This window comes from Sparus aurata, chromosome 21 (genome assembly GCF_900880675.1).
Source record: "Sparus aurata chromosome 21, fSpaAur1.1, whole genome shotgun sequence".
In the NCBI taxonomy this organism is placed as follows: Eukaryota; Metazoa; Chordata; class Actinopteri; order Spariformes; family Sparidae; genus Sparus; species Sparus aurata.
Genome location: NC_044207.1, coordinates 18,603,849 through 18,627,065, shown reverse-complemented (window position 1 = coordinate 18,627,065; position 23,217 = coordinate 18,603,849). Strand labels below are relative to the sequence as shown.

Here is a 23,217-nt window from a genome sequence, read left to right as displayed (position 1 = left end):
GAAATATTTCGTTTTTAAGTAGTTTGATACAGTAAAGAAGAAAACTTTGTTAAGACATTTTAAAAGTCTTGATGCTGGAAGATTTAAATACAATCTGCCATTACAGAAAATCAGAATTTTCCCCGAAGTAAACCTGATCCTGTTTAGAGACTCTGACTGCTGACCTCTGCTGCTTTAACTTGGACTTTATTTAATCTCTCTCTCATGTAGGTCGGTAACTTCAGTGAAGTGGGGTGCCCCACAATTGAAAGATCAGACATGTTTTTATTGAATATCTTTACAGCCAGAAACAACATTTTGTTAGAAGCTGCCTGATAGAAAATGTGCTTTGACAGAAAAATCAGTTCACACTTCTTTATAAGTTCTCGACTGATGTACAGTTGTCCTTTGAGGGAGCAATAAGCTGAACATCATAGTGTCCACATCTGTCATAGGAAGTCTCCGCACATTGGGAGAACACTCTCCTTGGCAGATAAAGTAATTTCTGTGATGTGTCGCACAAGAAACTGAAGACTTGTGGTGCTTGGTATGATAGATAATACAGTGATGTACAGTCAGGTGCACTGAATCGGCAAAAACATTGTTCTTTTTTGTGCTCTGTGATGGATGTCATCAGTCACCACCAGACAGACAGCATCGAATTTAACCTGTGCAAAATGACATTTTAAACCGAATACAACATAAATAAGAGGCACAGGTCTCTTCATTCACTGCACATTTTTGTAAGTCCAGTGGGGCAGCGAGAAAAGTTATTGTTCAGGATTGTTTGACAAAACATGAAACATCTTAAGCTGCATTACAACGAGACTAATACTGCACGCAGGAGTATGCAGCACGTGTGAATTATGATGTGCCGTTCTCATAGTATGGGACAGTACTGCCCACATCTCACATGCAGTGTGTCCAGGGAGTCCTGGGCCTGCAGTACAGGACCTCCTCCACTAGATGTCCTTCTTGCCCGTGTCACAGCGGAGGACTCCCCCTCAGGATGCACTTTCCTGTCCGCTATTTTAAACTCGACTGATGCAAAAGAAGACATGCTACCGTTTTTACTCGCCCACGTTCTGGAAGTGTCAATCGTGGGTGAGACCCTGACGCCTCGCCCTCTGACACTGCTTGAATCCCTTTTCCCACTTTTGTAACTGGAATCATCCATAAACGGGTCCGAGTCGCTTCCGTGTGGCATGTTGTAGTAGGTGCACTTCGGGGTTTGAGGCTTCGCCATCTCCTCGAGCTCTGATGAGGATATGGCTGCAAGAGGGTTGGGCTGGGCTTTACAGTGAGATGGGGAATCCTCGCTCAAGTTCTCCTGACCCGTGTCTGTGGACGTGCTGTCTGCGTTTCCGTACATTCCCACGGAGACCGGAGGGGACTTTCGGATAAGGTGGTTCTCCTTGAGCAGCCATCTGCCTCGGTCGATCAAAACCCCATCAGTAGAATCTTTCTCTGAGGTGAGAGAAACAAACTGTGCGTCCTCCGGGGCAGCTTCATTGTCTGCTTTTTGTGAGCTTGCACCGCTGAAATAAGACAGATCCTCTCTTGAGGCTTTAGTGCCCGAGTCAAGGGAAGAGAAACCCCCTCCAGTTTTTAATCGGGAATCGTGCAAGGCTTCTGAATGACTTCCACTGGACAGTTCAGAGTCACCTCGCTCCGCATTCGCTGTCCCGCTAGGGATGTCAGTCTTGCGTCTGCAGGTCAGAGGAGGTTTCTCTGAAGCGCTGTCTCCGCTCTCTGTGACGATATCCACGGAGTCCTGAGATTTATATCCACCGCTCTCCGACGTTTCGGGCCTGTAGTCGGACAAATCTGAGGTGATCGGACTCGGGAGGCGCTTCAAGCCGTACGAATTATCCTCTCTGCTTCTTGGAATGACAGTTTTAGTTTGCACAACTCGGGCATTATCCGGCTCTATCCTGATCTTCCCCTGAGCGTCGTACGTGAATATAAGTGAGGAGGACTGCAGGGCCGAGTTAACAAAGTCGAGTAGTTCCTGTGATATTTCCACCGGATGTGGCAGACTGCTTCGTCTCTCCTCGTCTGTTTCTAGTTCGTGAACAGTGTCTGTTCCGTTACCTTTTTCATCCTCACACTGACCCTCGGAGGATTGTTTGGTTGGTGATTCGGTGTCTTGGTTTTCCACGTTGGCATCTGCATTTGCTTCCTCCTCACAGCTGCTCTGCTCCTGCAAATACGAGGCCTCCTCTAGTAGGATTTTAGAATCTGCATCACCAGCAATACTGTCTGTGTCATCAGAAACCCTTTCCTCTTCTATCTCTCGCTCTTCCATCTCATCTAACCCATCAGTGAACTCATTGCTTTCATTTTCTTCATCATCTCCCCTCGCTCCTTTGTTTAGTATTTGCTCTATCGTGTCTCCTTCGAGCTCTGCCTCCCCCACGACTTCTTTCTCTTGTACAGATTCTTCCTCAGCACTACTTTCTTCCCTGCACTCTTCACCCTCATCACATTCTTCTTCCTCTTCTACATTTTTGTCAGCTTCCTGCTCCTCCACTTCCTCATCTGTAATCACCCTGTCTTCTATTTTAACCTCGACATCCTCGCCGTCCTCCACCTCCGCTTGTTCTCTCTCTTCTTCCTCCTCATTGCTTTCCCCAGCAACCACCTCAGTTTCCTCTTCTTCCTCATCCTTTCCTTCAACATCTTTTTCAGCTTCTTCCTCGACAACCTCCTCCATATCCTCTCCCTCCTCCTCAATATCTGCATCTTCCACATCTTTCTCTTTAACTACATCTTTTTCTTCCTCCTCCTCTCCCATCTCTTCGATTACATTTTCAACATCTTCTTTCTCCTCAATAACCTCTGTCATTTCCTCTTCCTCTTCGATACCTTCCTCTGCTTCCTCGTCTTCATCCTCAATAAAAGTATCTTCCTCCTCCTCCTCCTCCTCCTCCTCCTCCTCCTCTTCCATCTCTTCGATTACATTTTCTACCTCCTCTTCTTCCTCTCGCTCCTCAATAACCTCTGTAATTTCCTCTTCCTCATTCTCTAAAGCACCTTCCTCTGCTTCGTCCTCTGCATCCTCAATCAAAGTAACTTCATCATCCTCTTCCTCTTCCTCCCCCTCTTCTTCAATATTATCTACCCCCTCTCCTTCATCTGTCTCCCCAGTGACCGCATCTGCCTCTTCAACAACCTCATCCTCCCCTCTTTCCTCTTCCTCCATCTCCTCCTCACCCTCTCTCTCATCTGTGTCTTCAACACTATCTTCCTCTCTCGGTTCTTGGTCATCATCATCCATTATCCCCTCATCAATGTCTTCAACCACTTCTTTCCCTCCAACGTCTGATTCCTCTGCCTCCTCCTCTTCATCCGCTGTCATCTCTTCCTCTGTCCCCTCATCTACTTTGCCAACAGTTTCCTCCTCATTTCCTTTTTCCTCCTCCCATTCCTCCTGCCCATCATCATCCATTATTTCTTCTGTCACTGCGTCCTGTTCTGCTTCTTCCTCACTTTCATTTTCTCCTATTTCTGTCTCTTCACCAACACCACCATCATCTATCTCCTTAGGTTCTCCGTCCTCCTCCTCTGCCTGTTCCGCTGCGTTTTCTTTTTCCTCTAAGGGCTCATCTCTGTCTGTCTGTGATATTTCTGATTCTTTTACATCAATGCCCATTTCCTGAACTTTACCAGCCTCTTGCTCTGATTCATTCAACATGCCCTGTTCGTCATCACCAGCAACCTGTTTTGTCTGAATAATGCCCTCAGCTGTGCAGGTAGTATCAGGCTCTGGTGTTTCACACTCTTCAACAAACTTTTCCACATCTTCATCTGTTTCCGACTGGTCTTTCTCAATTTCAACAAAAGTGCTCTCATCTACAGGGTAAAAACTTCTGGCTTGTTGGATTGTTGAAGAAATCTGCTCCCGGAGGTCTGGCGGCATATTCAGTTCTTCCATCAGCTCGTCAATAACCATATGCTGATCCTCAAATACGTCGCCTCCTTCGGAAACGACATCAAGGGCAAATTCTGTTTCTGAGACTCTTGGGGACAGCGGTTCACTCTCAAGCCTTTCCCTCAGGATCTGGAAATCCTTCCAGTGTTCTCTGAGCTGAGAAGACGCCCTGCTTTGCAGGTCCGTCAAACTTGCCCTTTGCTCCACCTCATCCTCGATGGCAGAGATTTTCTGCAGGGATTCCATCATCAACATGGCCTCTGAGTCGGATCTTGACTGGTCCGGTGTTAGGTTATCTCGCAGGGTCATCACTGATAAGAATGACAGGAAGGCTTTACACGATGAGCCGAACACTGAAGCCACTTGCGTTGGGAAATCAGGAAGGCTGTTGCACTTCTCGAGGTTGGATGTTGTGCTTGTCTCAGACGCGTTTCTGATGCACTGAACCGATGAACAAAGTTGCTGCAGGACAGGTCTGATCCTTGCTTTGGGATTTAAAGCACTGGACTCAGTTGAAGCTGACTCATTAGCAGCTGGGCCGATGGCCTCTGCCGATTTGTGAGCCCTCACTCTGTTCTCCTGGTGTCCGGGATCGACTCTGACGCTCGGCATTGAAACACATAAACCTCTCGAATATTGTTCGTTGTGCAGGAGAGCTGTGTCCGGCGCTGCATGACAATGGGGTACAGACAGACATGAAGCTGATTTCTTGACAGCGTTAGCAGGCGGGGGATTTTCCTCATCTGGACTTGTGTGGCATCCATTCTTTTCATCAGATTCAGAATCCCCGCCTATCTGAAACACAACTTTTGTTTGAGGCTCTGATACGTCTGCGATGTCTTCCTCAGTGTATGGCGCTGAGTCAGGTTCAGCTTTCTCCAGCCAGTTCTCGACATACTGGTGGATTTCAGAGGGAGAGGGATTGAGAGAAGGCATCGAAAAACTCCCACCCAACTCAGAAGACTTTTTGGGCGAAGATGCTCTGTTTTCGATCATAGATTTGGGCTTGTTTATTGTCTTTTTGCCTGGCAACAGCGACTTTCTGGGTTGTAAAATATCTAACATGTTCTTCTTCATTTGAGGCCGTCCAGTTGGCGTATTTACATTATGGCTGCTATCTTTTGCAGCTGCTTTATTCAGATTGTGTCTCAGAGATGGTGTCCTTCTCAAATTTTCTGTGCTAGCTAGTAAGGCTTGCTCTTTTCTTGGCGTCTTTTCATCCTTTCTCACTTTCTGACTTTGGGGTTTTTCTGCTCCTCTACTCTTTTGGCCACTTTTGGCACTTTCCGATGAACTCAAACTCTTTTTTCCTGCGCTGGCATTGCTCCTGAGTTTGTCTGTAGATGACCGTTTGCTTTGTTTTGAGGGGCTTTCCTTTTGCTTTTTATCTGAGCTACTTGTTGAACTCTTCTGATTTCTAGAAGGGTGAACCATTTTCTTTTTACCATCACTTCTGGGAGTTTTGTCTTTGTTTTCTGTCCCCTGTATTTGGGAGTTTGATGCAGTTGTAAGCTTGTGTGTTATTGGCTCTGATGACAAGGATAGCATCTCCTCTCTCTGTCTTTGTAGCGAGTCAGTAGTAGAGAAATCTATATCACTGCTGGATGGGACAGTGGACGGTTTGCTTTCGGGCACTGCAGCACCATCTGCACTATATTCTTCGTTTGCGTAATAGTTGTCATAGCAGCCTTGACTCTCATAGATGTGCATGACAGTCTCTCTGACCTCCATCCCGTTATTCTCTATCTGAAGTACTTCAGCTAGTCCTGACGACCTAATGGAGGAGTGGGAGCCTTTCTTGTTCGCCCCTGCAGATGCAGTTTTCCGAGGTTTGGGGATTGGCTTTGTGTTGCTGCTGCTGCTATGTCTGAGAACGCAGTATCCCTCAGTTGTCTCACCATCAGCCGTCCGCTCCATGTAGGAATAATGTCCCAGGGTGCTCTCCTGAACCCCTGTCTCCGTCACCATCTTCACACTCTCAACAGACGCCTTCTTACTAACACGCTGGGGACCTGGCGTGGGAGTGCGCTTGAAACCTGTTTTTGCTTTTCCCAGAGTTGTGGACTTGTAGCTCTCGTACGCTTGCTCGTCGTTAAAGCCGACACCCTTTCCAGCTCCGGCGGGATGGTTCTCCTCTTTTGTGTCATCTTCACTGATGCTGGAGGAGTCTTTGGCAAAGGCGTTGTTCGAGTCAGGTGAGTTTCTGCCCGACTCAGAAAACGAGGTACAAACTGTCCCCTTGCTAAGGCTGGAGCGGCTGACTGTTGTAGTCCAGTGGAGTATCTCCTCCTCTTTAATGGTCAGGTGGACTTTCATCTCCACCGTCATGCTGCCGTCTTGATTCACACGGAAAGACTTTTCAATGTCATCTTCTTGAGGTACGATCAAAGCGTGACGCTCGTTGCCCGCCTTCACTGTTCCACGCGTCTCTATGGATGTGCGCTGATGGTTGACCTCTGTCTCGAATGATCCATTCTGGTGATGTGGGTGATGATTCAAGGTTCCATTCCGAGACTTGTTTACTTGGTTGACAATATATCTCTCTGACGATAAGGAGAAGTTCCTTGAGCCTCGTCCACTTGAGATGGATTTGTTGTTCTCTGAGAGACAAAGAAAACAATATTTAAGGATGTGGAAGCATCATGTTGTCTTCATATTGCTTTGGTAGGAATATTTAAAGCAATAGCGTGACATTTTAGGAGCTACCATCAGTTGATTTAAAGAGAGCTGAAGAAACCATTTATAGCACTGATATGAGTCATATGGTTAAATTTAAACCTCTAAGCAGGGGGAAACATTTTGCCTTTCCCCCTGCGATGGTAAAAGAAAAAAATCTGGCAAACAGCGAAGGCATGCCCTTTTCACACTTTGTTTTTTCAACATGATATATGTGTTAATTAGAGAGCTTTCGAGGTGCTAGTGGGAAGATTGTGTTACCTTTGGACACAACTAGGCAAGCTCTTTTCTTGTTCCTCCTGTCTTTCTGCTAAGCTAATCTAACTGTTTCCTGACTCTAGGGTTGGTTCACTGAGATCGATGATGTCTTATGCAGGAACGCCCTGATCACATTGACACCTGGAAGCTGCCCCGTTTATTCACAGTCTGATCTGCTGATTGAAGGAGTTTCAGGCTTTTTTTAAGGGCTTTGTTCAAGGGCATCTTGGTGGTGGTAATGAGAAAAAGGGGAACTACTTCTTTTTACTTTCTTCACCCACATTTATCCTGCCCATCCAAGGATTTGAACCGGCAACCCTTTGGTCATAAGCTTGCTTGCTTTGTATTTCTGTAAGGGTCACTTACTAAGGTTGTCAGAAATATCGATAAGATGATATCTCTTCAATACCATTATGTATGAGTTAATACAATCTCTTTTAATTATACATTTCATAGTATAACTATCAAATGTATTAAAACTATAAATAATTAGATCTACAATCAGATTTTCAACCCAAGGCTAAACAGATAGTATCATTACTACATGTTGGTTGTGTTTATTGATTTTTTTTTCTGTACCTGGTTGTTTATTTTGTGTGTGTGCTTTGGACTGTTCTTTTCTTTTTGCCGTTGTATCCACGGATGTATAGAGTTCCATTTTTCTATGCTAGTATTGTATCAAGTAAAATCATGGTATTGTCACAACCTCATCATTTACATTGGATTGGGGTCGAGGCACAAAATGCTACTAGAAATAGGTGAGCAATTTCTGTTTTTACAAATTGGGTGAACTGACTCTTTAACTACAGCATTAAACATTTGAAGTACACATCATAAAGAAGCAGAATTGATGGGAGTATACATTCATGTCTCTCCTCTGTTATGACACACCGATCAACAGCTCCAAGCACAATAAGATGAAAGCTGCTTTGAAAATCCTCACAGGACTACATGTTTTAAGGAATACGTCTGTAGAGAAAATGTCCATGTTAAACTACCTGTCTGTTTTCACTCAGTCTTTTTACAGAACATTTTACTGTCGCACTGGTCAACACTTACGAGCTATGGGCTGCAACATGGACGGCTCCACAGTGTCCATGTACATCACTTGTGCCATCTGGCCTGTTCTGTGAAAACTGTAGTTTGCTAATCTGAATGGCTCGTTGCCCGCTGCCACAACAACTCCAGAGCACAGGATCAGTGCCGCGAGACCGTCGACCTGAAAGAGGAGCGGAAACAGCTTTTGTCACAGTTGTCACGTTCAACTATGCACTCACCTCGTGTATTTAACTCCTAGATGCATGTCAACTAAAAAGAGATTTTACATTTGAATAAACAAAAATCACATGTACACTTGACGTTTCTTTGGGTCTTATATTTCCAAAAACACACCAAAGATCACAGATGATGAGGCCGTTCTGTGAAGGAATAAGATGCACTTAAAGGTTCTCCGATCTCGTGACCTTTAACAGGAAGCCTGTTGCTGTTAAAGAACACGTGGAAAAAGGGATTAAGGACTGATAACTCACCAGGGGGGAGAGATTCTGATAACACCTTACATCCTAGCTCTTCTGGAAATACTTGTACTTTACAATATGTAAAGTAACAGGGGAAAGACCTTGAATTTTGACTGAAAATTATGCCCACAACACTTATTTTAGTTGTACAGTTTTGTGTGCATGAATCTCCCAAACCAAGAATCTAAAATGTAAATCTACTTTAATCATGATTCCCAGTTGAGTTTTAGTTCTAAACTGACATTAAGTCAAACTCAAAGACATACAAAGACTCGACAATAAATGTTCCATCGAGTGTTTCATGACGGCTTTCAACTCTTAATGCTTTTATAGACTTTAAAAACAAAAGCTCCAGGAGAAGCGAAAAAGTGGACATTGAGTTGAGAGTTTGTGTCAAGAACAGTCAAATTGAACCTCTGCCTGTTGACGACCATGTGATATAGCTGAAAGCTCTGGATAGAGCGAGTAAGTGGACTGTCTTGTCAGCTGCTGTTTCCAAGACCAAGATTAAACTCTTAAACTCAGAGAAATTGTGTACTTCTGCCACACAGATCCATGTCTCTGTCTGTCTGCCGACAGCTTTCTTCAGCCTCACGTCCTATAATCGTGTGTGACCCAGACATACCTTTGCTTAATTTAACTTTAAGTATCCTGAGACAGAGACTATACCCAAGGACACCAGCAGAGGCATTATGGATTCAAACAACATGGTTGAAAAGTCACAAACACTTTTCCACATTTCAAATATTTCACCAAACAAAGTGAAATGAAAAATAATTTTTCCGAATTCTGATCCTCTGTTGCTGTGGCTTTTGGTTATTTATCTCTTGTTACATGCTGAATAAGTGTCAAGAATTAATTTTCCTAACTTCTTAACTTCTCTTCTTGTGAAACATTAAGAATACTGTTGATGAGTCACCTTGAACTTGGGTGCAGTAATTTAAATATATCCGAGTTTGAGTTCTAAGTATGCCTCAGCGTTTCTGGGTAGACTAAGCCCTTAATACTAAAGGGAGTGATTTAATTGACGCACAGCAGCCACTTACTGGTGATGTCTAATGGAACATATGTTGGTGTGTTGGTTTTGTTGTCCGGTTAAATGTTGTTGCTTTGTTACTTGTTGGAAACTGCACGTACTGGAACGTAAGGCGAATTTCAGAACAATATTTAGAAGTCAAATGCAGTTCAATTAAATGTAATGTAATGTATGAATCAACAGTTGAGAGTATGTTTGGATTTCAGCTGCAAATTCCATAATATTTCCAAATCATGTGGATAATTTGTTCGTTTCTCCCGCGTCCTCTTTCTCACCTAACTATGCCTGTAGGGGAGGCGTGGGTGGAGGTGAACACTCCACGTTAAACCACAGCCACTTTAAGCCGTCCAAAGATTAGAGTTTAAGCAAATCCTTCAGATTTCTAGTAACTAGTAGTAACTGAACCACATATTTTGAAATGTGTCACATTGCTGAAGTTAAAGGCGCTGCAAATTCTGTTTCACTAGTACTTCAGTTTTCCTAGAAAGACTTCTGCCAAGAAAACCACTCTCATACCTTCTAGAGCCAGCAGACAGTTAGCTTAGCTTAGCGTAAAGACTGGAAACAAGGAGGAACAGCTAACCTCGCTCTGTCTGAAGGTCCCAGGTTAAAAAGTAAACTGGTATATTTTACGGTAAACAAAATTATTTCACGTATAATTTTACTTTTTGTGCTTAATTTAAGGTATATTTAAAATGTATTTTAAAAAGTGTGTTTAAAAATAGATGCCATTAAGTTCAATTTTACTGTACTAACAATAAATACACGAAATCTGCAATAATTAAAGTTGTATTTCCGTGTACTTTTAAAAAGTGTACTTGTGTATTGTAAGTGTATTGTAAATTTCATACACATGTATTCTAGAATATATACTCAATTGCAAATAGCCATAGTATAAATGTAGTGTACTGATATAAGAATTCCTCTTTTCATGTCCTTTGTAATACACTGTCAGCATGCTTTCTTTCATTATAAGCATATTTAAGTATACTAACAAACAGTGCACTTAAACTGTATTTGTCTTTTAAACTGGGTAACAAAATCTATAGACCAGAACCTCTAAATCTCACTTATTAACACATTATATCTGATTGTTTAATAAGTACGAAAAACAAAATGTAAGAAAGACAATTTGTGGTTTAATGGTTGGTGGTTTGTTGGGAACTTTTCTTCCAGGTGCAGTGCCTGGAATCTCCGCTCATGGCCTGTTTCCATTCTCAGTGCTAAGCTAAGTTAAAACCCTGCTAGCCCCAGCTTCAAATATTTTCAGGAGTTGCCTTGAATTAGCTTTAACCTCCATTTTCAGTTTGACAAATACTTACTCTTCTGCCATCTGTCGAGAAGAGTTTCAGCACTGGGAACTGCAGGATCTGGGAAAGGTAATCCAGTAAAGCGTTGAATGTCGGCGCTGTTCTTCTCTGCAACACAATTGTGCGTTTAACAGTGGGATCCCTGTTGTTTATAACCACAAGTTTCTTAGGTGTCCGTACTGCCACCCTCTCAGTGACCTTAGCTGGCCTATTGGCCTCTTCATTCCTTCTGCCAAACTGGAGTACTTGGCGCTTTCGTCGCCCGGCACTAAAGGGCCGGGTGGTATTCCATGGTACCTGCCGCCGGTTCACTTCTTCTAAGTTTAACGGCTTCACCCGTCTCTGATCAGAACACACGTATGATCCCCCATCATGCAGGTCATCTAAAGCTTTGACCAGGTGGGTCCCACGAGGTGTGGTGATGGTCCTCACTCCAAAGGGCAGAGGCACTTTCTTTGACAGAGCATCTAGCAGGGCATCGAAAGTCTTGAATGTACGGGCATTGACAACCATGCGATGCCCACTGAATTTGTAGTCACCACTTTTGAAGAAGCACACTCTTTTAGAAGCTGAGGGATCAGGGATTGGTTGGAAGGGTCGGGAGGGTAATGTCTGCCCACTGCCAGAGGACACTTCCTGGGCAGGTGGCTCCTGGACTGGTGTGTTGCTCATGGTGTGGTGGTGGCTATAAAGAAAGCAGAGAGCGAGAGGAAGGTGGCCAATTTGTTATTGCAGTCACATTCAATTTATTTTGAATGCACAGTATTTAATTTTTAGTGCTAGGGGTCTCTCAATCATAACAAAAGACGTAAGTAGCATGGGATCATATCTCATGAACATGGCATAAACAGACAAAGGAATGTTTTTAAAGGTATACTTGATGTAACTTTGCTGTTGCATTTAGACTCATTTGCTGACTTCTTTACTCTCTCTCGCGCGCGGAAGTTAAAGTGACAGCCAACCAAAGTCAAGGCACTGTTGCCTTGAACACATTACGGATTTTTCTGGGTTTAAACATTGCAGGAACGATTAGGTGCCCAACATGACAAAATATAAAACAAAGGTCATTTTAATGTGGAAATATTACAGTATATCTTGAAGTTTTACTTTAAAAGTCGTATGTACTGTCTTTTGAGTATCATAAAGTTACACATACACTTATTAGTTTGTAGTTTGCCTGAGCCAGACTGAAACTTAAGGTTTTCTAGAATCAAATGAGGTATAACACTTGGCTGTCAATGATAGGGTAGGAAAAAAGGAAAGTGACGCACCACAAAAATTGTTTTAGGTTTTTGAGGGTTAAACCGACAAAATGTCACTTTCTGGGGAAAGATTGTTGATTAGGTGTTTCTAGGGCCTGTCATAAATCCATGCCTCGGTATTTAATGACTGGGAATGACGTTCAACAACTTTTATGTTGTGTTGCTTTAAAGACGAACTCAGTTGCAATGGATTCCAATGTTGACAAGTAATTAAGGTGGGAAAGCCATGTTTAAATGTCCTTGGACACTTTTTCAAACCAGTTCTGCAGTACAACCCACTTGTCCATCTCTATGTTCTGCATGTTCCCAACAATTGATTCATCATAAATGGCTAAAACGCTGCTTCATGTTGCACTCCCTGCTCCAAGCTCTGATGCTTTGCCAAAAGTAGTTTGTTGACAGAAATGGTCTCTGTTGGAATTTTTCCATCATCATCTAAAAATGGAAAAACCCAAATGAGCACTCGAAACACCACTGTAGGCAGTATTCAACACAATTACTGTGTATTTACTGTGGACTACAACATTACATTTTATCAAAGAAACACTGTCATACAGTCAGTGTCCATCAAGTGTATAGATTGTACACTATGGAAATAATTAAATGATTAAATGACAATAATAATGTTAAGATGTTGTGAATACATTCAATTTCCATGTCATATTGTATGCATTATGTGTATTTTGTACACTTATAATAATACGGGTGTGGATGACATTATAGTTGAGTGATGTCAGTAGACCTTAATAAAGCACAGTGCCTCTGTTGTGTAGGCTAAAGGTTTCATAACTTGTATAAGTCTATAATAGAGCATCAGTGTGAGGAACTTTGTTTCAAAACAGATTCCACATCAATATTGTTATAATAATAACCCACAGTGCTACTGTGGACTACACAAGTCTAACTAGATGTAGGCTGTATACAATGACAGACAAAAGCCATACACACCAGACACATATCAACTGATTAGACACTTAAATACTCAAGAAAACAACAGACTGATAAACAAACATATCAACAGAAATATATGAACAAGACTTACCGTATATCTCACATTTCACCTGAAATATAAAACCTAAAACAACAGAAAGAGTGCATCCGGTATTCCTCCGAGTACAGGTCAAAGCCTCTCAGAAGCATTCGAGGGCTATTTTAGGACATGCAACATCATGGCCAATTTGCTTAATCTTTGCTCACACTTGATTAGCATATGATGGTAAGGTCACAAATAAAAAACACAGAGGAACTGCCCGAGAGTAGACTGAAAATCTGCACTGCAGAAAAAGAAAAAAAAAGGCAATGTTTCAGAAGCCCTCGTTGCCCCGTTGGCTGTAAACTTCTCACCTGCCATTTGCACAAATAGTAAAAGCGAGAAAGCAACTGTACAGTAAAAGGCTTTGTCGGTGCCAAAATGAAGAAGGTGGTGAAAGTTCATTTAGGAAGACGAATGCTCCAGGTCAGATGATATTAGTAAATCTTCACTGCTCCAAACAGATACCGCAGGTGGCTGGGACTGTTTCTAATTTGCAGGCAGTCCGTATAATCAGATTTGAGAGGCCTAATAGGGATTAGGTTAAAGATTTTGCGCACTTGCTGACAGCATGAGGCAGAATAAGGTCTTAAGAGAGCACTTTTACCTCACAGCAGGTATTGGAACTCCACCATCAGATTTCAGAACACACAGTGCATCAGTATTTGCACTTGTTGACTATCTTGTAGATGTTAAATAATAAGAATTTTGACCATAATTGGAAGAAATACTGCAGCTTTGTATGCAAACATGGAAGGCTCAGGTTTGTAGACTTACATTTTGTTCAATGACTGATGATATAATTGCATCAATGGGGTGAGAGCTGTGTCACTGTAGTGCGGTTTGCAGACAGTATGCCAATTTCCGACTGCCTCTCCACACACGTAAAGTGTCCTGGTAGATGGAGACTGTTTGACCTACACAGCAAGGAGCGGTGGAGGGGAACATGAGGAAATGTTTTATTGCATCATCGGTTCAAAAGTGCGGACAAGCATAAAATACAAGCTTCATTAATACTTTTTTTTAAATTTGTGACCATAACCTTTTGTAAATTGATGAAACATATTATGGATTTTGGCACAGTATTTCACATTGCCCTTTTTTAATGTAAACAGGATATTATTTGTACTGCCATTAGTGGCATTTTTGGTCAAATCATTTGCAGTGATTGCCTAACCTTCAGTCAGTGGGTGGTATGTCACACGCTGATCTGTTTGGATTAGTAAGATCCAAATTAGTGAGTCAATCGGTGGCACATAAATGCAGTATAGGGTGAGCAGTGGGCCGCCGTCGAGGCCTGGTTCCAGTTGCTCAAAGGTCACAAGTTTGATCTGCCTTCATCAAAATCCACAAGTCTCACCAAAGGTCACCTTGTACCTGAAACTGGCTAATTCCAGGGGTGAAAATGTCAACAGTACTTAACAAATATTGACACGAGCCCTTGAAAGGTGCAATAGGTAAGAATTGGCTAACTGTTGAACTCATATTCCGAATAAATAGGGGAACACATCACCAGCAGTAGCTAACTGCTACTAACTGTATTCTGTTTGACTGTAGCTACTCTTTGCTTGCTAGCTCAGTTAGCTGTGCAGCTTGCCAGCGGGTTTGTGTTTACACAGCTAACACAGGACCTGTGGACTGCTGGGAGACATAGGTTTTAAGGTACGGGGCTAGCTGGTTAGCATGCTAACTTCAAAGATAAAAATCACCATCTGAACAAAAATACCATGATTTTGTTTTTTCTTCTTGTTTAGTGAATCTGAATTACGGTCCCTCCTGAAGTGCAGCAATTGATTAGCCTATTATTTCTCATTGTCAATAAATTGATGCGATCATTCTCCCAATTAAGCGGTTGATGTATAATCCTAAAATTGTGCAAAACAGCCATGTTAATGTATTTCTTGTTGCTGAACAGTCCCACCCAAAATATATAATATCTCATACCATAAGATGCTAATACTATTATTTTTTTTTTAAAAAGAAACAATGCACATATTCACATTTTACAAATAATTGCTCTTGCTCTTGACAGTAATCACTGAAACATTTCTATTTGATTTAACACCTACACATTTATTCATGAACTTGACAGGATTCCTGCAACAGAGTCCATTGTTGATCCAGGTGAGGATGTAAGTGGCACTTTGGCACCATCTAACGACAGGTAGCGATATTGACAAAATGGAGGTTTTGTTTTGGTTACAAGAGGACAGATGTTTGTGCAGAACAAAGGAAAAAAACAGACGTGTATCCAGGTATTCATATATATAAAAAAAGAAAAGAAAAGTGTCATCTTGTCTGATTAATGCACTGGGGGGTGAACGCTGACTTCTCTCACAGCTCTCAGATTAATCTTGTGTTCAGTCTCGATTAACTCCCCCTGAGCTCATCGTGCATCAGCTAGTCAGGTCTGCTACACAGCGGAGGGTCAGTGCGGTCCCGGTCCGTAGACGCCGCCACTGCTTTTACTTTAGTGGCGTGGTCTTTGTCGCGAATTTTCTTTCCCATTTGGTCCTGATTTTTGGACGCCACCACATCAGTCAACATGGGCAAAAAGGAGGAAGAGGATATTATCAGAATTGCGAAAAAGATGGATAAAATGGCGCAGAAGAAAAACGGGGTGAGATGTCTGAGAAGAATGAATGCTTACCTGCCCGCTGCTTAGCCGATCAGGCTGATGTGGATGTTTAGCTAACACTGGCGCTAGTGAAATGTGATGGAGTTAGCAGCCAATTGTGTAGCTAATTGAGCCTCGAGCCATTTAATGGACTGTCAACACAATGTGTCAGTTCACCAGAGATGTTTCCCAACCGGTAACTTCTCCGTTACCCCGAAAAATTAGCTCCAGGGCTAATGCCCGCTACTTGTTGTTGTCACTAACTGACTAGCCGCAAAGAGCTAGCTTGCAACTCTGTTTATGTCTACGGCGCTACTATGTATTGCTAGCCGTTAGCCACATAGCAGCACACTGGCTCTTGCTGGCATTTAAAACGCGATAACATGTTGTATGTGAGAATTTAAAGTCAACCTGTATTATGTAGCTAGATAGTCATGTCTGAAAGAAAATTGCTCTGTTATCATTCAGATTTTTGTGGTATTGTTTTGGGATTTCGCATGCGGCTAATAAGCTAATGTCAGTGCGCTTAACAGCTAGCCGCTTAGCCACTGTAACTGTACAACAACAAACTATTAGATTCATTATTTACTAATGTGCCAATCAGTTTTCAGCAATCATCGGGTCTATAAAATGTGAAAAATGTCGATCACAATTTAATTGAATCCCAAAGTGATATATCTCTAAATATTATGTTATGTGTGCGACTAGTAGTTTGAACCCGACAGACAACACATTTAATATGATTCAAGGCAGCAAAACAAGAGCAGAAAATCGTTACATTTGCGAGGCTAGTACATGCCAATATTTGTGATTATTATTTTTTTTTTTTCCTCTTGGACATCAATAATCACAAGTTTCATTTTCTGTCAATTGGATAGTCAAATAATAATAAATGTGTACAAAGTATAATAAAAAAAAAAAATGCAATTCGTGTATTAATCAATTATGCCCAGTTAGGTCAATAAATATAAGTTTAACCTCCCAGAAACGTACTCAAAATGTCAAAATTCCGCTGATGCAGTAGTTAGTGATTAGTATGCAACCAAGAGTTGGAGGTTCAGTGTGAGATAGGTTAAAATCCATCTAACACTCATCCATCCCTTCCCTTTACCATTGCAGGCTGGGGCTTTGGACCTGTTGAAGGAGCTGCGCAGCATCCCCATGACTCTTGAGCTGCTACAGGTACCTTTTGCTCATTTCTCCCAGAGACTCATTCGGACACAGGCATTACTCAAGCCCCAAAGCACACTGACACTGTGTCTCTCCACAGTCCACCAGAATTGGGATGTCCGTTAACGCCATTCGCAAGCAGAGCACAGACGACGAGGTGACTGCCCTTGCCAAGTCCCTGATCAAATCGTGGAAGAAGCTTTTGGGTAATTATTTCTTTTCGAGCGTGTTCTAGTTTGTTTTGTCTTAAGTAAGCTTTAGGGGGCTGTCCCAAGATGTTGTGCACGATTGTGTCGTAGTCAGTCAACTTACTTACTGGAAATTGCTTGATTAAGTGCAAGACGATTCTGATCCTTTGCTTGTTGTAACACATCACGTTCTGTTTACCCCAGCTGTCAAAAATGTCTTGTTGGAGTTTCTTAAATCACTGATGTCTATTTCAACCCACGCTGATAGATAGTGAGGTGTTCAACACTACAAACAAATGAACCGCAGCCAACAGGTTGAGTGAAGACATCTACACTGACAACAAGCCTCAGCTAAATACGATTTTAATTTTTAAAAAAAGGGCGTAGAGTTATTGTTCAATATAGGAAAAAATATCATAATGATATTGTTGTTATTAATAAGTGTAATATCTGGTACTACTGATGCTGCTGGAATTAACCTTGTGAGATGCGTTCATGTTTTCTGTTATGTTATGGACGAGAATCCATTCATATATTTCCTATTCACATGTGTTTATTACCAAAAACGTTGTTATTTTAACTTTATCGTGTAATTTTTTGATTGACTGAACAGACTGTAGGCTTATCATGAAATTACTCCATAAATGACAGCATATTTTCAAGCTATTAAAGTCAAATTGCTTCTAGGGCAGTGATATTTTACCACTGAATTGTTGTTTTTGTGAAAGTACCAAAAGGCTTCCTGTTCCAACCACAAATTTGCTGTTGAAATAGTCCTACACTTTTGATAACCAAGTGGTTAAAATGCATACCATATAATCACAGTGTTCAAGTGATTCCTACCAGTGACTTTTGCTGCATGTCTTTCCCCTCCCTCTCCCGATGTGTCCTGTCCGTCTTTACTGTCTGCTGTTTATAAAAGCTCATGTGACACCTTATTCACAGAGGTATTATAAAGAAATTCTGCAAAAATTGTGTCGTAAACCATGTAACATTTTTTTATTTGAATGCAGAGCTATTCAACTTCTCATATGAAAGTATTGACTTCACAAAATTCAGTGTTGGCCTTTTTTTGTATCCTTCTGTAATGTTCTTACCTGCCTTATTTTTCATCTCTTGTACTCCAGATGAGCCTGGTGGTGGAGACAAACCTTCAGAAGAAAAGAGGAAAGAACAAACAACACCTGTTGTTTCTCCATCACAGGGAAGCCCAGAAGCAAAAGAAGAAAGGTACCAAGGAAGACAGTAACATTTTTGTTCTGTTTAGCACTGCTGATGGCCAACACAAATGATATTCTCTGCTTTTGCATATTTTTATTTTGCTCCAGTCGCTGAGTCAAGTTCTCTCATTGCTCCCACAGCAGCTCCAGCAGTAACTCCAGCAGCAAGAGCGAGCCCACCGAAGTTTCAACCAACTCGTTAATCAACACCTTTCCTCGTGCCCCCACCACCTCTGACTCCATCAGGCTCAAATGCAGAGAGTTGATAGCCAATGCTCTGCAGACTGGAGGTAATCACGTTGTTATAACAACATTAAGGCATTTACAACAAAGGATATATGTTACCGTTAGTGGTTACGTTGCTTTATTTACACGAGTTTTTCACAAATTTCTGTTGTCTCTCTGACTTTCTTCTGTTTTTCTCCCATAGAGGATTATATTGCTATTGGTGCAGATTGCAGTGAACTTGGAGCACAGATCGAGGAATATATCCTTTACGTTGAGTGGAAATTTAGTTTGAAGTAGCTGTTTGAGTAACTTCCAGGATGTCATTAGATTATTGATGTAACTGTATTTTAAATGACCTTTTTATTTTAAATTGAAACATTTTTTTCATATGCCAGTGATACAAATAAGCAGATAGGAGCTGTGCGTAGTGAATAGTATCTTTATTTTGTATTCTTCTAATCTGAATTTATTTATTTAGGTTTTTTTTTTTATAAATTAATATGTGAAAAGCTGGTGAAATGTCAATCACAGTTTCCTCTGCCAAAGGTTACATGTCTTGGCTTTAAATTGATTGTTTTGTGACCATTTGTCTGAATCTCTAAAGTATTAAAGGTAGAAACCCCCCAAAATCCTTAAAATATCTATTTGGCTAAATTGATTCAGTGTTTCAACACTCACACATCAAATAGGCTTCAGTTATTATCAGTGTAGTTTCATGCCCTACTCCCAGCAATGAAGTCTAAAATATTACGCGGCCAAAGTTGAATTCCTTGACCTGCCGCCACGTGTCTTCCAAGAGTTTAAGAACACAGACATGAAATACAAGAACCGCGTGCGGAGCCGAATCTCGAATCTAAAAGATATGAAGAACCCGAATTTAAGGAGGACCGTGCTATGTGGGAGTGTAACCCCTGAGCGGATGGCTAAGATGACTGCAGAGGTGTGTTGGCTGTAGATGGTCCGATCTTATAGAACCTGGTATTGGCACACAGTCGTAGTTTAGTCATTCCGATGCTGCTGGGGTTGTTTTTCCTTTACATAGTGTTAACGCGTGTTACTGATTAAGTTTACTTCAAGATGGCTCTCATTCTTCTTTTTCTGTAGGAAATGGCCAGCGATGAGCTGAAGGAAATGAGGAAGAACTTGACCAAAGAGGCTGTCAGGGACCACCAGATGGCCACCACTGGAGGCACTCAGACTGATCTCTTCACCTGTGGCAAGTGCAAGGGGAAGTGCTGCACCTACACACAGGTACGGATTCAGATCGAAAATGAGTTCTTTATTTTAACTGTGGCAGTAGCAGCGGGATGTTCTGGTCTCTTGCAAAGATACGGATGTGCTTATAATCACTTCCCACACTCCTCAGAATACAGGCTCATACCAAGTGTTACGTTCTGATTAGGGATATACATGAATATTATCCTTTAAAATAACTTGATTTTAAATTCTGTAAACCTAATTTTTAGTTTCAGTTTCAATATGATGGAGTCGAAGAGTTGGGAACTTTTTTGTTTGAGGTACCTTGATTTGCTAGAGAGGTGCTTGAATTGTACACTTGAAAAGCTGTATAAACCCTGAAAATATCAAACACGGTCTCTCCGTCATCTCAACATAGACATCCCACTGTTGTTTATCTGCTTGAAAAATGTATATATATCCCTGCACTCCATTCACTTGTTTTGGTTAAATAACACTGTGTATTGTCGGATTGATACAATCGTCTGCTCATTAAGTACCTTGTTGAGTTTTCTCTGATTTCAAGTCTGCTTTGAGGTGCCTTGCTGGACACTGTGATAAACTGTTTGTGCTTGTTTTTGTCATTCTCAGGTTCAAACGCGCAGTGCTGATGAGCCAATGACCACGTTCGTTTTCTGCAATGAATGCGGGAATAGATGGAAGGTACGCTGGCTAACGTTGGGCTTTGTTGTGTTGTTTCAGGTCCAAAAGAAATTAGGCCAACTTGGTCCTCTTCCACTCTCCCTGCAGACTGTTTACCTTCACACCATTTTTTGTTTGTTTATCAGTCCCACATGTGCTCAACTCATTAGTGCTATCTTCTGAGCCGAAAACCTGCATCCGGTTGTGTACAAATTAAATCAGGAGCGATGAGTCTATTCATCAGTTATCCTCCAACAAAAACTGTACATGCTACAAAACTGATAGCAGTTTGCTTTTTTTTGTCATTGCTCAAAAAAAAAAAAAAAACATTCCTGGTTGTGGGTGTCACTAATAAAGATTTGCTGCTTCTCCCTGCTTTTTTAAAATTGTACATTGAATATCTGTTGCCCTGTTGGTTGGACAGAACATGTTAAGATATAAACTTGAGCTGAAACTTGATTTTTTCTTATCAATTTATTTAAAGCAACAATATGTAGAAATTGGCTCTTTTTTTGTACGATTTGGCCCCCAACGGTTTCTGAGTGCAACCCCACTGTCTGAGATAGAAATTCCAGGTCTGTAATAATTATGTCAGATGTAATGAAGGTGCAAAGTAACTCTGACAAAACAAAGGATAGTCTGTTACAGTACCCCTCTGCCATCTAGTGACTCTTCTTTTTTATTTGAACTGTTATTACATTCTAAATAAATTGTTTACTGTCCATAGTCCAGCGGCAGTGCTGAATAACATTTTAAAATAGGAAAACAAATTGATTCATAAATTCATAGGAAACATGACTACCTAATATCTCACATACAAAATTAAATCTAGATGTTTTATTAAACAATACTTTATAGGAGCATCTATCAAGGATAACAAATATATTTTGTGTTACATCTACACCATAAATTAACAATGCTGTTTCATTTCATACACTTTGATATTTTTGAAAAAAAAACAGTAAGTGCCTTTCTAGCAATTAAAGAGTGGCAAAAAATAAAACAAATGATCAAATCCCACAGGCAGTAACATTATTTATTTAGAGAGTTTTAATTAAAAAAGTAATTGTCAGTCTTTGTTGATTTGAGTACTGATTTGTGTTTTTTTGTGTGTGTGTTCTAGTTCTGCTGAGTCTGCAGGCATTTCCACAGCACTCAAGACAAGTAGCAAAATTCCTGGACCAGGTTCTGTCTCTCTGCAACCGATTGGAGCTTTTGCATTCTGTGGTACACGGAGCACAAAATGCCATAAGAAGATGCCACTGCGGTTACCGTTTGAATAAAATATCCTGTTCATAGATTGAGCTCGTTGTCTGTCCCTCGACACCCTTTTCCCGAGATCTTTTACTATTGTTATTAGTTGTTTCTCACTGTCGGATATATGCGATCAGTCTCGTCTCATTCTCTTTTATCTGCATTTTTTTATATGTAGTTTTAACACTTGGGACAATGTTGTTTTGCTTTCCCCTCACAACATTGCATTCTTTTATTTAATTTCCCAATAAAGTGTAATCCATTTGATTAAAAAGATGTGCTTTTCAATTGTCGTCAGTCTCTTCTGGTTATCTGAATCTTGAGCATTATACTAATGCAATTAAGGATCTGAGAGGACAAATGGTGTGTGTGTGTGTGTGTGGAGGAGGAGGAGGAGTATACATTTGTTTTTGGTGCAATATTCATCACATCAAAGTGAATGCTGCCGTATGCATATTAATCTGAGCACGGATAGGATGATCTCATTGGCCGAACCACAAGAGACGCACAATTGTTTCCCTTTTCTGGAGGTTTTTCTTTTTTTAATTGCCAGGTGCAAACACTCGTTTGTTGACGAGCAGTTGTGCTGCCTCGCTCTCACACACACACACTAAACCCAGACCGCTCACACGAGCCAGTTAACAGTCGATTCGGAGGAAGGCTGCATGGCTACAATGTCATCTAATAACGACTAATTTGATAGCTGTGTCTGGAATATGTTTTATTACTTCTACTGTCTGTTTATGCCTCACTTCTCTGTTTGTCATCTTCTCTTGAGCAACACAAACTGGTGCTTTTCCTAATGAGACTCACCTGATCAGTTCGATGGAGAAAGCCCCTGATATCTTGACCAAACACTTAATTTATCTGCTAATACGTCTAGAATCCTTCAAGGTTAAGGTCACCTGAGAGAAAATCCTCTCAGGATAATGTTAGCGAAAAAATTAAAGTGTTTTAATGTGGGACTTCATATCAGTCAAAATGCCTATGCGTCATTATTTTCTTGGAGAGTAGCAGACACTAATTCACTTTCACCCTTGTATTTTGTTTACATTTGCTTTCCTTCAACAATAATAATTATAAATTCTTTTCATATTTTTCCTCTAAGACCTTATTAAAACACTGTGTGCAAAGTATTGAAGTGGTAGCTGTTCACTTTCAAACAAATGTAAAATACATAAAATGAAGGGGATGAAACATGGAAATGACCACCAAAAAAGTTATAACTCCATATAAGGTATTGTTTGATATTTTCTAGGTAATGTGCATGAAGAAATATTTACTCCTTTTGTTTGCCAAAAGTTATACAGTTTTACATGGAGGATCAAACTCCCTGTTAGAGAACTGTGATAAAAATCCATTTACAAATAGACTTTTATTTTGGAGGTGTTCTGCTGCATAAAACATACTGCTACAGATGAAGGAAGCATGAAAATCCAATGTGGTTAACTGTGATTTACAGGTGACCTCTTCAGACCCCAAAAAGTAGTAGCCATCAGTTAAAAAAATGTTTTTTGAAAGAAAAGATAAGAAAACCCACGAGTCATCAAGATGATAACCTCATCAAGGTGACAGATGCTGTTGCTGATGCTGATAGATGCTGTTCGATTATTTATAGAGGGTACCAGATTCTCCTTGAGAATCATTCTGACCATGATTA

General features: G+C 41.1%; 2 protein-coding genes across 4 annotated transcripts; one reads left to right on the top strand and one right to left on the bottom strand.

Moving 5' to 3' along the window:
• Window positions 1–244: 244 nt before the first annotated feature.
• On the bottom strand, window positions 245–15,351 carry LOC115573387 (oxygen-regulated protein 1). Of its 3 annotated transcripts, XM_030404158.1 has the most exons (5): window positions 15,072–15,351; window positions 13,780–13,919; window positions 10,723–11,395; window positions 7,907–8,066; window positions 245–6,513 (listed from the first exon to the last, which is right to left on the bottom strand). In XM_030404158.1, exons 1-5 carry the CDS (start codon window positions 15,081–15,083, stop codon window positions 860–862), a joined length of 6,639 nt encoding a protein of 2,212 aa, XP_030260018.1. In that variant the 5' UTR covers window positions 15,084–15,351; the 3' UTR covers window positions 245–859. The 3 variants fall into 3 exon arrangements, with proteins under 3 accessions (XP_030260018.1, XP_030260020.1, XP_030260019.1); XM_030404160.1 differs by lacking the exon at window positions 13,780–13,919 and having other exon boundaries at window positions 15,072–15,178; XM_030404159.1 differs by lacking the exons at window positions 13,780–13,919; window positions 15,072–15,351 and adding an exon at window positions 13,015–13,444.
• A 51-nt stretch (window positions 15,352–15,402) lies between these two features.
• tcea1 (transcription elongation factor A (SII), 1) lies at window positions 15,403–21,845 on the top strand. The gene is made up of 10 exons (XM_030404169.1): window positions 15,403–15,622; window positions 16,739–16,801; window positions 16,890–16,995; window positions 18,105–18,207; window positions 18,339–18,487; window positions 18,628–18,684; window positions 19,211–19,365; window positions 19,530–19,676; window positions 20,253–20,324; window positions 21,427–21,845. The coding sequence occupies exons 1-10, from the start codon at window positions 15,548–15,550 to the stop codon at window positions 21,433–21,435; spliced, it is 936 nt and encodes a 311-aa protein (XP_030260029.1). The 5' UTR covers window positions 15,403–15,547; the 3' UTR covers window positions 21,436–21,845.
• The last annotated feature ends 1,372 nt before the right edge of the window (window positions 21,846–23,217 follow it).